Source organism: Giraffa tippelskirchi, chromosome 3 (assembly GCF_054371585.1).
Source record: "Giraffa tippelskirchi isolate mGirTip1 chromosome 3, T2T-mGirTip1v1.2.pri, whole genome shotgun sequence".
Taxonomy (NCBI): domain Eukaryota; kingdom Metazoa; phylum Chordata; class Mammalia; order Artiodactyla; family Giraffidae; genus Giraffa; species Giraffa tippelskirchi.
The window spans coordinates 143,059,073-143,077,583 of record NC_137277.1 but is presented as its reverse complement, the minus strand read 5'-3'; the positions used below and the strand labels follow the sequence as shown (position 1 = coordinate 143,077,583).

General features: G+C 36.4%; 1 protein-coding gene across 1 annotated transcript in view; it reads left to right on the top strand.

Annotated features, from left to right (window-relative positions):
* Positions 1 to 18,511, top strand: part of DNAH7 (dynein axonemal heavy chain 7) — a 244,722-nt gene that overhangs the window by 147,939 nt on the left and 78,272 nt on the right. The window contains exons 42-46 of the mRNA XM_081581429.1: positions 1,159 to 1,388; positions 6,173 to 6,503; positions 8,996 to 9,342; positions 14,073 to 14,253; positions 16,506 to 16,691. Coding sequence (XP_081437555.1) covers positions 1,159 to 1,388; positions 6,173 to 6,503; positions 8,996 to 9,342; positions 14,073 to 14,253; positions 16,506 to 16,691 — 1,275 coding nt within the window. The remainder of the gene's footprint in view (positions 1 to 1,158; positions 1,389 to 6,172; positions 6,504 to 8,995; positions 9,343 to 14,072; positions 14,254 to 16,505; positions 16,692 to 18,511) is intronic.

The window sequence follows — 18,511 nt, the reverse complement described above, 5'->3', positions numbered from 1 at the left end:
AACATATTTATTGAACCCTTGCTTTAAGCAGATCTTATTCTAAAGCTGGAGATGAGTCAGAAAATGAAATAGACTAGGCTTCTGCTTTTCTTGAGTTTACTTACATACTTGCAAATTAGTGAAAAATAATTCCGTCATGCAGGGTAGTATAAATGGAGTAAAAGGTTTTCCAAATCAGTGACATTTAGGAGGAAACATAAAGGACAAAAAGTGCCAGTACTGAGAGGATCTGGTCAGAGACAATAAATTAGTGAAGACAAGGAGCTTCATAGGAAGAATGAATATGGTGAGAGAAACTCAGGGTGACAAGGGTGTCGTACCTGAGGGGAAAGTCATAGAGTTGGATTGGAAAGGTGGAAAGGGCCAGATCAAGTAGAGATTTACAGATTAGCTTTGGATTTTGTTTTGAATATGTTGGATATTCTTCAAACAATTGTAAATTGAGAGTGTGAAATAAGCTATTAATAATCGGCATTTGATGAGATCACTCTGGCAACTGCATAGAGCACACAAGCAGGGTGGACAGTTAGGACACTGTTGGAATATTCCAGGAAAATAACAGAGTTGAACTGCGATGGCGATTATACGTGTAGAAGGAAAAGAGTTGGAAGGTATTTTAGGGATGGTGACCATAGAACTGGATTTCGAGATGGATATAGAATTGAGGTGTTTACTAAGTTGGGAAGATTGCAACTGTTTGGGGGGAGATGTGGATCATGATTCAGACTTGTTGAGTTTGAGGCGATTATGAAAGAAATCAAGGAGGTAGTTATTCATCTAATTCTGGAGTTTAGGGTAAAGGATAGTAACATTTACCTCAGAAATTTGGGGAGAATGAAATGAGATAATAATAGTAGAATGTGCAAAAAGATACACATTCTATAAATTTGGTTCCAGTTTTCTTCCTTGCTCCTGTAATATTCATGCACAATTTCTCTAACTCCTGAACAAACCAGAAAGAGTTAACATTACATGCATTAGCTACTGGCTCCCTGTCCTAAGCAGTCAAGTACCTGGGGTGAAGTTCCTCCTGAGTTTCTGTCCTTCCCCATTCCTCATGCTTTCCCCTGCATTTCCGCTATCTGTGAAGGACCTCAGTAGTAACAGACTCCTGTCAGTAACTTCGATGGTATGCTAAAGCATTTATCTTACATTCAGTCCTGGCCTGAAGATGCACTACAGGCAGTTGCCTCCCGCTTCCTGGAAGACATTGAAATGTCAGAGGAAATACGCAATGGCTGTATTGAGATGTGTAAAAGCTTCCACACTTCTACTATAGATTTATCGACATCCTTCTATGTTGAACTTCAAAGATACAATTATGTGACACCTACCTCTTATCTTGAATTAATCTCTACCTTCAAATTGTTGTTGGAAAAGAAAAGGAGGTAAAAATGAAATTTCTTATTCCTAAGTAAGCTATGGTGGTTTTAAAACATTTGTGTGGACAAAAATGGCATAGCAAAGATGTGGAAGATTTTTATTTCATATATGTGTATACTGTGCGTTTTGTTGAATCGTTTAATGATTTACTCCACAAACATTTTTAGGGTAGGGAGCAGGGCTTATTCTTTTGTGCACATGATTGCCTAGCACATCATAAATGTATAATCATATTTAAGGATGAAGATGTGCCACTCAGAGCTTCAGTAAGGCCCCAGGGTACTTTGACAGTGCTATTGGGTAAACATCACTAGTGAGTAATTTTTCTTCATAAGTAATTAGATAATAAATAAACTTTCTCTTCATGTATTGAACAACTGGAACCTAGAGACAGCCACTCAATATACATAGCTAGCTTTCCTTCTTTAAGTAAGCTCTTATTTGAGAACATCAATACAAATGTCAGTAAACTTATATACTATAGAATGTGTCGATGTGAGCTTTTTTGATGTTGTTGAGGTTAACTTATACATGCAGAAAAGTTGATTCAATAGTTTCTTTGATTCTAAATATTATCAGTCTCCTTGGGTCAGGAAGATCCCCTGGAGGAGGAAATGGCAACCCACTCAGGTATTCTTGCCTGGAAAATTCCATGGACAAAGGAGCCTGGGGGGTACAATCCATGGGGTCACAGAGTCAGACATGACTGAGCACTTGACACACTTTCCACACAGACACACATATACATTATAAAATGTAAAAATAAAGACACGCATATATATATTATAAGATGTAAAAATAAATTACCTATGAAGTTAGATATTTAGAGATTTTACTAATCACCTTTAAGGAGGTCTTTTACTAATGAACTCTATTTAAGCAATTTATATATTACATTTATAAATTTTAATATTATTATTTCCCTGATTTAACAAACTAAATTTTCCCAGGTACTTAATTTATATAAAATCTGAAAAGTTAAACTTACACATATGGTAAGCCTTAAGTTTTTTTAAGTGTTTGACTATTACCTATAGACTTAATGGGATTTTTTTTTAACTTAAAAACACAAATTAACTCTGTTGCTCAATTATGCAACTTACTAGGGCTTCCCTCATGGCTCAAACAGTAAAATATCTGCCTGCAGTGCAGGATACTCATCAGGAAAAGTCCCCTGGAGAAAGGAATGGCTATCCACTTGAGTATTCTTGCCTGGAGAACTCCATAGACAGAGGAGCCTGGAGGGCTACAGTCCATGGGGTTGCAAAGAGTTAAACACAACTGAGCAACACACACACATACATATTGGAGTACAAGGCTGATCTGTTAATCTAATAGACTAGATTCCTTTAAATATTAAATATACTTGAAACACCAAATGTGCACAGAGTCCTTGACAAAAAAAAAATAAGTTACTTTTTGCATATTAACTGTAGATCTTTCTAAATTTTCCTTTGGCTATCTCATTATCTCAGGCATTTTGAAGTACTTTTTCTTGTATTATCTAAGATGCTACCTAGACTGGTGGGAAACTTCTCAGCCATATTTGCAGTGACTTTGGTAATGCCTTCTACAGCAGAGGTGTCATAGCTTCCTATTCATCATGGTCCACACCCCCTATTGAATGATACCAATAGCATTTTTTTTCCGTTTACTAGTGAAATCTGCAAGTCCCACCCAAGGCTACTACATAACTTGGCTGAATTTTATTATTTCTTTGACTGTCAAGATATTATTTTTCCATTTAGATCTTAGGATTTGAACCTAACAGAATCTTGCTTTTCTCTTCCTGTATTTTCCTATCCAGGAGGATCAAAACTTCTTGGAGAGTCTGATTAATTGGGAGGCATCACTTATATCTCTCTTTGACTATATGCTCATAATATTTAAGGCCATCCTAACTGGAAGAAAGATTGTAAAAATGAGATACAAACTGAGAGAAAAGTTGAAAATAATAATTTTCTAGGCATTTTTATATATTCTTGATGACATTGCAACTTCCCTCTTTTTAAAAATTTTCTCCTTTACCTCTACTAGAATTCCCACCCTGTAGTACAGTTCAGTTCAGTCACTCAGTCGTGTCCAACTCTTTGCAAGCCCATGGACTGCAGCATGCCAGGCCTCCCTGTCCATCACCAACTCCCAGAGTTTATTCAAACTCATGTCCATTGAGTAGGTAATGCCATCCAACCATCTCATCCTCTGTCGTCCCCTTCTCCTCCTGCCTTCAATCTTTCCCAGCATCAGGGTCTTTTCAAATGAGTCATATCTTTGCATCAGGTGGCCAAAGTATTGGAGTTTCAGCTTCAGCATCAGTCCTTCCAATGAATATTCAGGACTGACTTCCTTTAGGATGGACTGGTTGAATCTCCTTACAGTCTAAGGGACGCTCAAGAGTCTTCTCCGACACCACAGTTCAAAAGCATCAATTCTTCAATGCTCAGCTTTCTTTATATTCCAACTCTCACATCCATATATGACTACTGGAAAAAGCATAGCCTTGACTAGATGGACCTTTTTTGACAAAATAATGTCTCTGCTTTTTAATATGCTATCTAGGTTGGTCATAACTTATCTTCCAAGGAGCAAGTCTCTTTTAATTTCATGGCTGTAGTCACCATCTGAAGTGATTTTGGAGCTCCCCAAAATAAAGTTTGTCACTGATTCTATTGTTTCCCCCTCGATTTGCCATGAAGTGATGGGACCAGATGCCATGATCTTAGTTTTCTGAATGTTGAGTTTTAAGCCAACTTTTTCACTCTCCTCTTTCACTTTCATCAAGAGGTTCTTTAGTTCTTCTTCGCTTTCAGCCATAAGGGTGGTGTCATCTTCATATCTGAGGTTATTGATATTTCTCCTGGCAATCTTGATTCCAGCTTGTGCTTCCTCCAGCCCATCTCTTGATGTACTCTGCATATAAGTTAAATAAGCAGGGTGACAATATACAGCCTTGATGTACTCCTTTCCCGATTTGGAACCAGTCTGTTGTTCCATGTCCAGTTCTAACTGTTGCTTCCTGACCTGCATACAGATTTCCCAGGAGGCAGGTCAGGTGGTCTGGTATTCCCATCTCTTGAAGAATTTTTCATAGTTTGTTGTGATCCACACAGTCAGAGGCTTTGGCATAATCAGTAAAGCAGAAGTAGATGTTTTTCTGGAACTCACTTGCTTTTTCGATCATCCAGCAGATGTTGGCAATTTGATCTTGGTTCCTCTGACTTTTTTAAATCCAGCTTAAACATCTGAAAGTTCACAGTTCACATATTGTTCAAGCCTGGCTTGAAGAATTTTGAGCATTACTTTACTAGCGTGTGAGATGAGTGCAATTGTGTGGTAGTTTGAGCGTTCTTGGCATTGCCTTTCTTTGGGATTGGAGTGAAAACTGACCTTTTCCAACTACGGTAACCCTGTAGTTGCTCTTCCCTTAATAGCTGAAGTCTTCAGATCTCTTTATAGCCAGGTAGTATTGTAACCTAGAAGCAAGTTCTCAGATTCCCTGCCGGGAAACCAGTGTGTCAGCCAACAAAAGGTCACGTGGGATGAGCCACCACATTGAAACTACTTCATGCTGGCCGGGGGCGCCAGACCTTTCCTGTGCTTGCTGCACAAGGGTCCCTCTGAAACCAAACTCACAGATAATATGGTATCCTCTCTCCAGTCACCTCAGTTCACATGCTGTAACATATTTTGCTCAGAGGGAATCAACTTATCACAGAAGTGTGACATGTCCTGACTTGCAGTGTTTTCTTTTTTTTTTCAGTAATAGCCTTTTCAGTTTTCTGGCGCAAACCAGTTAAGCACTCAGTTGAAGAGTGTGCTTCCATCTTTAGACAATTATCGGGTTGGTTAGTTACCAACGCCAACCTACTTTTTGAAGAGAATTTCTAAAATGTGTCGCTTTTTACTTTGAGACATTATGGCATCTCAGATATTTAAAATGAAAGAAATTATAAAGAAGCATTTTCTCTACTCATGATGTGTAATTATCTCTGGAACATATATGAATGCAAATCAAAAATTTAAAGTGTATTAAAATATTACATTATTTTGAAATCAATTATTATTACTTTATAATAATTTTATACCAAAAAAGTATTGAGCTTTATTCTCTGGCCCCTTGTATTTTAAATGAAAAATTCCTACTTCAAGATACTTAACACATATTAAAATTATGTGCCACATTTGCCAATGTTCAAACAATATATTTTGGGTACTGAAGTCTATTTAAAATAATTGATTACAAAAAGAGCTTAAGGAAAATATTGTTATTGGAATAAACTTCTCAAAATGACTAATTACAGAGGCATATCATTCATCTTGATGGAGGAGGTTCCTTGCTTTATACTTGGTATATTTTTCTTTTGAATATGTTATAAGCCTAGATACTATGATAGATACTGGCAGTACAAAAAAATCACAAGACATATTGTCTGCTTTTAATTGCACACAATCTAAAATTCTAGAGTTCATATTTTTTACCAACTGTTAATATATGCAAAAATCTTTCAAACCACTTTTTTAAAGTTGAAGTATGCCTGACTTACAATGTTGTGCAGTTTCAGGGATTAAGTTATATATGTGTGTGTGTGTATGTGTGAGTGATTTTTCAGATTCTTTTCCATTATAATTTATTACAGGATATTGATTATAGTTCCCTGTGCTATACAGTAGGTCCACTTCTTTAGTTATGCCTTGAAAAAATCTGAAAAGCTAAAGAACACTTATTTTTTTCCTTGAAGAAGAAGCCTAGAGCCTGACAGCTAACCTTGTTTTATCTCTTTGCTTTCAGTGAAGTCATGAAAATGAAAAAGAGGTATGAAGTGGGTTTGGATAAATTGGATTCTGCTGCATCTCAAGTAGCCACAATGCAATTCGAGTTAGAGGCGCTACATCCTCAGTTAAAAGTTGCTAGCAAAGAGGTTGATGAAATGATGTTGATCATTGAGAGGGAATCTGTAGAAGTTGCCAAAACTGAAAAAATCGTGAAAGCTGATGAAACAATAGCAAACGAACAAGCTATGGCTGCCAAAGCCATCAAAGATGAATGTGATGCTGACCTGGCGGGGGCTTTGCCCATATTAGAGTCGGCACTGGCTGCACTTGACACCCTCACTGCACAGGTAAGAGCATAAGCCACGGGCTTGCTGGGAGACCTGTTAGCATAACTTAAGGAAGTGCTTACCATTGTGTGCTGCAGTTTTGTCTGTCTTTCCAAAGTCTCCACGTTGAATGCGATTGAAATCATTTCCAAATTGGCCAAAAGATTCCCTAATTGACCTGGAAAAACGAAATGGACACGCACGACTAAGACAGTTTTGAGAAGAAAGTTTCCAAATGTTCTAAACAACCATACAACAATCATTATTTCAGGAACTTTGCAGAACAACTTTAATTGACAGGAGCATAAATATACACTTTTATTCTATGTACACTTTTTCTTATTTAGAAACTTGTAGCTGGATATGCCTTACAGTATATATGGTAAGGTGTGTGTCAGTGTTTGTCAGTGGGTTTTTTGTGTGTGTGATACATGTGACAAGTTATTTATGAGTTTTAATAATTTATAATAATTGTTAGTATAAAAATTTATAATAACTGTTATAAAATAAAACAAAATGATATTTTATTTTATAATAACATAGCTTTGACAGTATTAAAAATTAAAACATGAAAGGGAACATTGCAGTTAAGAAAGATTAAGATGAATTTTGAAAAATAGTGTTGGCAATCTCAGCTAAACTTTTGGGTGAATTAGTAGAGAATGGGACTTCCCTTGTGGCTCAGCTGGTAAAGAATCCACCTGCAATTCAATCCCTGGGTTGGGAAGATTCCCTGGGGAACAGAAAAGCCTACCCACTCCAGTATTCTGGCCTGGAGAATTCTGGACTATACAGTCCATGGGGTGGCAAAGAGTTGGACATGACTGAATGACTTTCACACACACACACAGGAGACGATGTGTTAGATCCTTTCCTCACACCTTCCTCCAAAATAGGTTTCAGATTAAAATTTAAGTATAAATAGTTATATTATATTATAAAATAGTAGAAAATGTAGGTCAGATGTTAATAATTGTGGAATATAAACTAGGACTGAAGATTTCTCTGGTATAAGAGAAATCAGAGAAGAAAACACTAAGCAATATTATTTGTAATATATATGCTCTGGATACTCTTGTATTTTTCATAAATAAGAGAATTTTTGTACCTAAAAATGTAATGGTACATTTTTGTACCTAAAAAAGTAATGAATTTTAGTACCTAAAAATCAACACATTTTATTTCGTATAAATACCAAGGATAGAAGTTCAGAAACACTAAGGAAAAAAATCTTTCAACTGCATGGCAAACAAAATATTAAGATAATTCTGCACGTAAAGCTCTTACAAATCACTAAGAGAAAAAAGTAACTCTAACATAATATAGTAAATGATATAAAGAAGTACTAATTCCAAAAGGAGAAAACACAAATAGTTAATAAGGATATGAAAATATATCATACCTCACTTGTATTTAAAGTCTGTGTATTTAAAGTCTATACAGTTCATGGAATTTTCCAGGCCAGAATCCTGGAGCGGGTAGCCATTCTCTTCTCCAGGGGATCTTCCCAACCCAGGGATTGAACCCAGGTCTCCCACATTGCAGGTGGTTTCACCAGTTGAACTACCAGGGAAGCCCAAGGAATACTAGAGTAGGTAGCCTGTCCCTTCTCCCTCGAGTCTTCCCAACCCAGGAATTGAACCGTGGTCTCCTGAATTGCAGGCGGATTCTTCACCAGCTGATCTACCAGGGAAGCCCCAAAAGAAATACAAATCAAAATAAAATTTCTTTTGCCTGATAGAATGCTTACCCCTGTTGTTAAGGGTATATGTAATAAAACAGGCACCCTTATATATTTTCTGCGGGGCAGTTTGTCAGTATTTGTCCAAAGCTTTAAAAAGAAAAAAAGACGTTAAGACTTTTATTGTAATAGTAAAAAAGAAAAAGGCATAGAGTGTTAGAATTATGGTTCATATCTATACATCAGAAAGCTATGCAGCATTAAAAGTGATGTAAATGTTTACTAGCACGAGAGTATGTTTATTATATATTATTAAAATAGAACAGTTTAAAACAGCATGTATATTAGCTATACTATGATTCCACTGATTGAAATAGGGCAAAATACACTGGTTTATAACATATACACATGAAAAAGATGTAGAGAAATGTAAAGTAAGATGTTTACAGGAGTTAACTATATATGATTGATTTTACAGGAGACATATGTACAGTTTCTCTCTATTTTTCTGTTTGCGTCTATAACTTTTATAGTTTTTAAGAAGCAGCAAAGCTCTTACTTTGGGGCAGTCAAAAAATGCTCTTTCATATGTTCTTGAAGTGGATTTCATGTCATAAGTGATCTCAGGGTATTTTCCCATTACTCTTTTTTATTTTTAACTTTTCCTTTGAGATAAACTTCTCAACACTTCATGATACAATTCTATCACTGTCACCAGTGTCTGACACTGTCACTGTCAGTGAATAGCAAGTTTCTATCTTATGGCTTAGTTTGAAAATAGGGACCAAATCCAAGTCATATGTAAACAATTCTTGCATGTTGTTATTTCAAGGACATCACAGTGGTAAAATCCATGAAGAGTCCTCCCGCTGGTGTCAAGCTTGTTATGGAAGCTATATGCATCTTGAAAGGCATCAAAGCTGACAAAATCCCTGACCCAACAGGTACAGGGAAAAAGATTGAAGATTTCTGGGGTCCTGCCAAAAGACTTCTTGGTGACATTCGATTTCTGCAGTCACTTCATGAATATGACAAGGACAATATTCCTCCAGCTTACATGAATATCATAAGAAAAAATTATATTCCAAATCCAGATTTTGTTCCAGAAAAGATAAGAAATGCTTCCACAGCAGCCGAAGGTCTGTGCAAATGGGTCATAGCAATGGATTCATATGATAAGTAAGTAGTGACAAAAAAGAAAACAAACTTTTTTTTTTCAGGTTGGTTCTTCAGGTAATATAAAAAAAAAAAAACCTATGAGCTACATAGGTGAGAGGCTCCTCAGAAAGTCAGGTCTAATGCCTGCTTTGACATGTTTACTGGAGGCAAGACTACATCAACTATAGTATAACACAATGATATTTAAACTTTTTGGACTCAGGAACATTTTGTTGTTGTTGTTCAGTGGCTAAATAGTGTCCAAATCTTTGCGACTCCATGGGCTGAAGAACACCAGGCTTCCCTGTCTTTCATTATCTCCCAGGGTTTGCTCAAACTCATGTCTATTGATTCGGTGGTGATGCCATTCGACCATCTCAACATTTTACACTCTAAAAAATTATAGACTCCCTATGCTTTTTATCAAAATATTAGAAATTAAACTGAGAATTTAAAAAAAAATATTTACTGATTCATTTCTCAGTTCAGTTCATTCACTCAGTCGTGTCTGACTCTTTGTGAACCCATGAACCACAGCATGCCAGGCCTCCCTGTCCATCACCAACTCCCAGAGTCTACTCAAAGTCATGTCCATTGAGTCAGTGATGCCATCCAACCATCTAATCCTCTGCCATCCCCTTCTCTTCCTGCCTTCAATCTTTCCCAGCATCAGGGTCTTTTCAAATGAGTCAGTTCTTCGCATCAGGTGGCCAAAATATTGGAGTTTCAGCTTCAACATCAGTCCTTCCAATGAACACCCAGGACTGATTTCCATAAGGATGGACTTGCTGGATCTCCTTGCAGTCCAAGGGACTCTCAAGAGTCTTCTCCAACACCACAGTTCAAAAGCATCAATTTTTCGGCATTCAGCTTTCTTTATAGTGCAACTCTCACATCCATACATGACTACTGGAAAAACCATAGTCTTGACTAGATGGACCTTTGTTGACTAAGTAACAAAGTTTTCTCTGTTTTTTAATATGCTGTCTAAGTTGGTCATAACTTTCCTTCCAAGGAGTAAGCGTCTTTTAATTTCGTGGCTGCAATAACCATCTGCAGTGATTATGGAGCCCCCCAAAATAAAGTCATCCACTGTTTCCCCATCTATTTGCCATGAAGTGATGGGACCGGATGCCATGATCTTAGTTTTCTGAATGTTGAGTTTTAAACCAACTTTTCCACTGTCCTCTTTCACTTTCATCAAGAGGCTCTTTAGTTCTTCACTTTCTGCCATAAAGGTGGTGTCATCTGCATGTCTGAGGTTATTGACATTTCTCCCGGCAATCTTGATTCCAGCTTGTGCTTCCTCCAGCCCAGCATTTCTCATGATGTACTCTGCATGTAAGTTAAGCAGGGTGACAATATACAACCTTGATGTGCTCCTTTTCCTACTTGGAACCAGTCTGTTGTTCCATGTCCAATTCTAACTGTTGCTTCCTGACCTGCATACAGGTTTCTCAAGAGGCAGGTCAGGTGGTCTGGTATTCTCATCTCTTTCAGAATTTTCCACAGTTTACTGTGATCCACACAGTCAAAGGCTATACTTCCAAAATTGCATAGTCAATAAAGCAGAAATAGATGTTTTTCTGGAACTCTCTTGCTTTTTCGATGATACAGAGGATGTTGGCAATTTGATCTCCCGTTCGTGTGCCTTTTCTAAAACCCGCTTGAACATCTGGAAGTTCACGGTTCACGTATTGTTGAATGCTGGCTTGGAGAATTTTGAGCATTACTTTACTAGCATGTGAGATGAGTGCAATTGTGAAGTAGTTTGAGCGTTCTTTGGCATTGCCTTTCTTTGGGATTGTAACGAAAACTGACCTTTTCCAGTCCTGTGGCCATCGCTGAGTTTTCCAAATTTGCTGACATATTGAGTGTGACACTTTCAACAGCATCATCTTTGAGGATTTGAAATAGCTCAACTGGAATTCCATCACCTCCACTAGCTTTGTTCGTAGTGATGCTTTCTAAGGCCCACTTGACTTCACATTCCAGGATGTCTGGCTCTAGGTGAGTGATCACACCATCGTGATTATCTGGGTCATGAAGATCTTTTTTGTATAGTTCTTTTGTGTATTCTTGCCACCTCTTCTTAATATCTTCTGCTTCTGTTAGGTCCATACCATTTCTGTCCTTTATTGAGCCCATCTTTGCATGAAATAGTCCCTTGGTATCTCTAATTTTCTTTAAGAGGTCTCTAGTCTTTCCCATTCTATTGTTTTCCTCTATTTCTTTGCATTGATCATTGAGGAAGGCTTTCTTATCTCTCCATGCTCTTCTTTGGAACTCTGCATTCAATTGGTTATATCTTTCCTTTTCTCCTTTGCTTTTCGCTTCCCTTCTTTTCCTAGCTATTTGTAAGGCCTACTCAGACAGCCATTTTGCTTTTTTGCATTTCTTTTTCTTGGGGATGGTCTTGATCCCTGTCTCCTGTACAACATCATGAACCTCCGTCCACAGTTCATCAGGCACTCTCTCTATCAGATCTAGTCCCTTAAATCTATTTCTCACTTCCACTGTATTATCATAAGGGATTTGATTTAGGTCATTCCTTAATGGTCTAGTGGTTTTCCCTACTTTCTTCAATTTAAGTCTGAATTTGGCAATAAGGAGTTCATGATCTGAGCCACAGTCAGCTCCTGGTCTTGTTTTTGCTGACTGTATAGAGCTTCTCCATCTTTGGCTGCAAAGAATATAATCAATGTGATTTCGGTGTCGACCATCTGGTGATGTCCATGTGTAGAGTCTTCTCTTGTGTTGTTGGAAGAAGATGTTTGCTATGACCAAGATTCGTTTCTAAAAAGCAACAAATACTTTACATAAATACTTTTTTTTAAGTCCACATTTTCAAAAAATTTTGGAAGAAAAGTGGTGGCACTTTATATTTTTGCAAATCTCTTTACTATGTGCTTTAAGAGAAGACAGCTGGATTCTCAGATCTGTTTCTTCATTCAGTCTGTTGTGGGCTATTGTTTTGACTAAAGTATATAAAGAAAATACAGCCTCACACAGATGTTTAGTTGACAGGGCGGGCCTCATTGGAGTCCCTGAGGGGGAGGGGACATGTCTTGGACCACATTTTGAAAACAACGCTTAACATATAGTCTTTGATTAAAGAAACAGCCTTTATGGATGATTGTATGAGAAACATTTATATCATATCCAAAACAGTAAAAATTGTTGCTTATTCCTTTGAAAAGCAACTATTTTAGGATATCTTTAAATCTCACATACAATTCTATTTGTATATGAGATGTGTACATCTATATTACATGCTATATATGTTTTGGACAATGATGCATTCTGTTAATGATGAATTTTAATTTAATGTTTTATGATTTATTTGGGTTTCCCTGATGGCTCAGCTGTAAAGAATCTGCCTGCAATGCAGGAGATGCAGGAGACACAGGTTAGATCCTTCGGTTGGTAAGATACCCTGGAAGAGGAAATGGCAACTCACTTCAGTATTCTTGCCTGAAAAATCCCACGGACAGAGGAGCCTGGTGGGCTGTAGTCCAAAGGGTCACAAAGAGTCAGACACAGTTGAGCAACTGAGCACACATGCACACATACATTTATTTAGAATGGTAACACCACTGATTCCATTTTACAGAAGAGAATTCAGATCTGTCATTTTCCCTACATAGTCCCTTTTATTACTGACATACATATTTATAGGATAGCTGGTTTTAGTTAAGGGTATATTCTGAAATTTGAAAAAAAGTAAAATATAAAGACAGGAGCATCATTAGTAGATGTATATAATAAGCCTGGAAGAGAAAAAACAGAAGAGTTGGGGAACTTAAGAAGTGGGTAGATACAAAATCATTTTAACTATTTTGAGATGAAAATAAAACAGTAAGATTAATTCACAAAATAATAAAAATTAAAATGAAATAATAAAATGACATAAATAAAATACGCTTCCTTTCTTCATTGTTATTAAGCTTTAATGAGTTAGGCTAGTTTCCATAAACACTGTAATATTTTACATGTATGTGCTTATTCTCCTTTTCCAAAATCACCAAAATTGACACTGGCAACAATTTAATATTTTATCTGTGGTTTAAAAAAATCACTTGTTTAGGGGCTTCCCTGGTGGCTCAGACAGTAAAGAATCTGCCTGCAATGCAGGAGACCAGGGTTCAATCTCTGGGTCAGGAAGATACCCTGCCTGGAGAATTCCATGGACAGAGGAGCCTAGCGGGCTACAGTCCATGGGGTCGCAAAGAGTCAGACGTGACTGAGCAAGTAACACACATATGCAATCACTTATTTGAAAATATTATATATATTTGATATCTATTTTGAGAATCATATTTTATTGCTGGTATTAACTTTATTAAATATAAGATATAGAAATCAGTATAGGTTTTATGTGAAGATGTGTTTTGAGTTATAATAAGGATTTTAGAAAAGTAATTCCTGTATTCTACTATTGTGTGAAAATTGTATATATCTTAATTATGTTGAATTGGTTCACAGTGCTTTTCAGGTCTACTATATCCTTCTATCCTTTTGTATGTTCTACTAATTTGGGGAGTTTGATATTGAAACTCCACCTAAAAATCTTGATTTATCTACTGAAAATAATTGTAATAGATAGTAGAGCTATACATAATCTTGTTCTGTATTTTCCAGGTCTCCAGGTCTTCTTTCATAATTTAAAAAAATTAAAAAGTAAATTCAGTGATGGAAAGTACACTAGAATATTAAACATGTATTTAATTTTCCAATTTTACTTTTGGCAGAGTGGCAAAAATTGTAGCTCCCAAAAAGATAAAACTGGCTACAGCTGAAGGGGAGCTTAAAATTGCTATGGATGGTCTCAGAAAGAAGCAGGCAGCACTTCGGGAAGTTCAGGACAAGCTGGCCAAGCTTCAGGACACACTTGAACTAAATAAACAAAAGAAAGCTGACTTAGAAAACCAGGTAGAGTATAATACAGACAGACATAGGCAAATCTTCAATTATTCTAAATAAGAATACTGTTCACGCTGGTACAAAAACAGTAACTGTTTTCTTCCTGGTCAGGAGTTGGCAAACAGTGGACCACAGGATAAACCCACCTTTGTATGGCTCACAAGCTACTAATGACTTTGACATTTTTAAATGATTACGTATTAAATGATTATACAAGTTTCTATACAATATCCTCAGTTTTGCCTCTTGGTCCACGAAGGCTATAATATTTATCTTCTGGTTCTTTACCCCACAAAAAGAAATAAAATTGCCAACCATCTCTACTATAGATTACTAGAATATTGAGCTGAATTATTTAAATCATTCTTCATTATGAGTGAGAAAATGGAAAGCCAAACTGGTAACAGTTATATAAAAGTTAATAGCAGAGCTGAGATTAGAACTCAATACCCAGAACCATACTGTGTCCACTGGAAATGTTCTTTAAGACTAAAATCATTACTCCAACTTAATGATACCTTTTGTAAAAAGTAATTGCTAGGATCTGATTATGTTCCCCAGAAAAGTCAAAGTATTTTGATATACAGTGAATATTTATTCAGTGCTTATCATGTGCAAGACACTGTTGTTCTGAGAGCAATATATATTATGTCACTGATTCTCACAAAGCTTTCTGAGGGAGTTAATCTTTTTAGATTATTTTCTAGAAACTAAAGCACAAAAAAGTTAAGCAACTTGCTCATGGTCAACCCAGTTTCTAAATTTAGATCCAAGTCCAGGCAAACTGACCCTAATACTTTTCTCTTTCTCATCCTACTAGGCTTCTTCTTTCTGTACAATATGTGCACAAATTCTATATTTGTACAATCTGTGATATTGTGCTAATCTTAAAAATGTGTCCTATTATTTGGCATGGTCGTCAAGTGATCAATTTTAGTTTAAATAATATAACTAATAGATAGATATGTGGTTGCTCACTGTAAACATTTTTTAACTGTGCTGTATGTTTGAAATTATTTGTTTTTCATAATAAAATGTTAGAAAATTATGGTAATATAAAATGAATATGTGTACTAAAAGCTTGCTTTTGGAAGAGAAATTTTGGTTAAAATATTTTTACTTAGTAGTTTCTGATGACAACTTTATTATGGTCCAAGACCTGATTTAACATTTTAGTTGAGAGAAAAATGTGTGAAGAAAGAAACCAGGATGCAAAAGGTAATAAAAAGAGGGAAAATTAACAGGGAAAGGTTTTTAAAGAAGTATCAAAAACCTTACTAATTACATACCTTCTGCTTTTTTATATACCTTCTTTATATAAACTTATATGGTATTTTATATGTTTAACTCTAAAGGCATTTATTATTATTAATATAAATATTAATAGCATAGGAAAAAGTACAAGCCAAATTCTCATTCCAAAATAATCTAAATGTCTCTGTTTTTATCAATTATTTACTTCTTTTCATGTAAATTATTTCATTTTGAACTTTAAGATAACCTTTACTTAATCTTGTCATCCTCTAAAAATAATGATAAGTCACTTAAAATTAATCAAAATAATTCAGATATTCCGCTGGAACATTGCTATTGCATGGTTTAAAATGGCTTTTGCCCAAGTTTTCCACATTTGTAATTATCCTTCCTCTTTTTTGAAAATAACATTGCTTAATTATGTATAATCAAACTTGGTTGACAGTCTTATGCACAAAGTAGGCTCTCAGCTATTGACTGATGTCCTAATTTAAGGTTAATTGCAAGTGGCTGAGTAGGCTGACACAATTTAGCAGCTTGAAAATTGTGCTTTGTAAGTAAGCATAAATTATTAAAACTTTTAAACATTTAACCTTTAAAATTATCATTAAATCAACCGTAAGTTAAATGAGGGGGAAACGTTCACAGAATATTTAAAATAAAATGCACTTTGATTATTAAAATAGAGGGTAAAACTTTCAGTGTCTCATACTGTAGCTCATTTCCTTAAATAGAGCAGTTGTTTGTGTTATATGATAAATACCTGTTATGAGTTTCACAAATTAGATTAAAATACTCTCTTTACTATGAAAAAATTCTAAAAGATCATGGACTCTCCAGTCTTCATAGTGAACTACTGCACGTTCTTCTTCCATAGAGAGTTAAAAAAAAGAAAATTCCAGGTATAACTTTGTAATTTAAAAATTTAACCGTGGGGTTAAAACCTGGCAGAATTTTTAACTGACTCTACTCGTAGGTGTTGATAAAAGTTTGCTTCTGTTTTTAAGGTTGACCTGTGTAGCAAAAAGCTAGAACGAGCTGAACAGTTGATTGGAGGCCTTGGGGGTGAGAAAACACGATGGAGCCAGATGGCTCTGGAGCTGGGGCAGCTGTACGTCAACCTGACGGGGGACATCCTCGTTTCGTCAGGGGTCGTGGCTTACCTTGGAGCCTTCACATCTAACTATCGACAGGTAGGGAATACTTGTCCACCTCTAGGGTCTCCTCTTGATCCTCCCTGTACAACCAACATTCATCTTGGATTTTTTGTTGTTGTTGTCCAAATTTCTTACTAAGTATAAGGGAGAAAAATGCTTGCAAGCGATTTTTAGTTGTGTATTTTAATTATTCAGTAAGTTAGCTTGGTAACCAAAACAAATGCTATATTCAATACTCTTTTAATTGTTTTAGAATTGTTTTTGAAACAAAAGGATCTACTTTAGGACATCCTGTGAAATGGTAGGCCCTAGTAATAAAATTTTAGTTCTTATAAACAAGTATAAAGGTATCAGGATTTTTTTTTTTTTTTGATGTTTTTAATCACCTACTCTCAATGAGTCTCAATAGTAAATCATTTCCAAATGACTTCAGCAGCTAAAGCTTCCTAAACCTTTAGTTTTAGTTTAGGAAAAGATAAGCCTGCCTAAAAACAATTGATCAGGGGCATCTTTCCTAAGAAAATAAATACCAAGTTCCCTGCTTCAAATTCCCACCCCTCTGATAAATTCTGCCTCAATCTTATCCTTGACCCCACTCCTAATCCTTCTTTTTCTCCCAGCTTTTTTCTTCCACTTTTCAGTTTCTTTCTCAATGAGACCCAGCATATTCTTCAGCTCTCTTTAGGAATACAACCCAGGACATGGCCCTGCCAAAGCAGAAGAAGGCAATGAGAATAAAGAGAAATTTGAAGCATTTGGCAATAGCTTCTGGTATCAAGGGAGGAGAGAAAGAGTAAATGAAAACCCACTTCTAAAGTGGGGCTTTGTCACTTTACAAAGCATTTGTTTTGTTCATGGTCTCAGTTGAGATTCACTTGATTTCAAGGTTTTTCTTAAGTAGAGTTGATTCTTGGAGGCCCCTATTTTGAATTGTTTGCTTGCTTTTAACCAAACTGGTTTAAAATATTCATACTGATCATGCTTTTGTCTTCAGGCTTCTGGGTTCTGGCAGCCCTTGTCCTGGCACATGAGTTTCATATTCTTCTTAGCTTTCTGTCTTCATTTGTGTCTGAGCAACTATCTATGATTATAGCCTCTACATGAGAGTGAAAGAGGAGAGTAAAGAAATTGGCTTAAAACTCATCATTCAGAAAACTAAAATCATGGCATCTGGTCCCATCACTTCATGGCAAATAGATGGGGAAACAATAGAAACAGTGACAGACTTTATTTTTGGGGGCTCCAAAATCAGTGCAGATGGTGACTGCAGCCATGAAATTAAAAGACGCTTGCTTCTTGGAAGAAAAGCTATGACCAACCTAGACAGCATATTAAAAAGCAGCGACATTACTTTACCAACAAATGTCCATCTAGTCAAAGCTATGGTTTTTCCAGTAGTCATGTATGGATGTGAGATTTGAACCATAAAGAAAGCTGAGCACTGAAAAACTGATGCTTTCGAACTGTGGTGTTGGAGAAGACTCTTGAGAGTCCCTTGGACTGCAAGGAGATCCAACCAGTCCATCCTAAAGGAAATCAGTCCTGAATATTCATTGGAAGGACTGATGCTGAAGCTGAAACTTCAATACTTTGGCCACCTGATGAGAAGAACCGACTCATTTGAAAAGACCCTGATCCTGGGAAAGATTGAAGACAGGAGGAGAAGGGGACAACAGAGGATGAGACAGTTGGATGGCATCATCGACGCGATGGACATGAATTTGAGTAAGCTCCGGGAGTTGGTGATGGACAAGGAGGCCTGTTGTGCTGCAGTCCATGGGGTCGCAAAGAGTCAGACACGACTGAACAACTGAACTGAGCTGATAGCATTGACATCTTGTAGTTCAGATAATTAA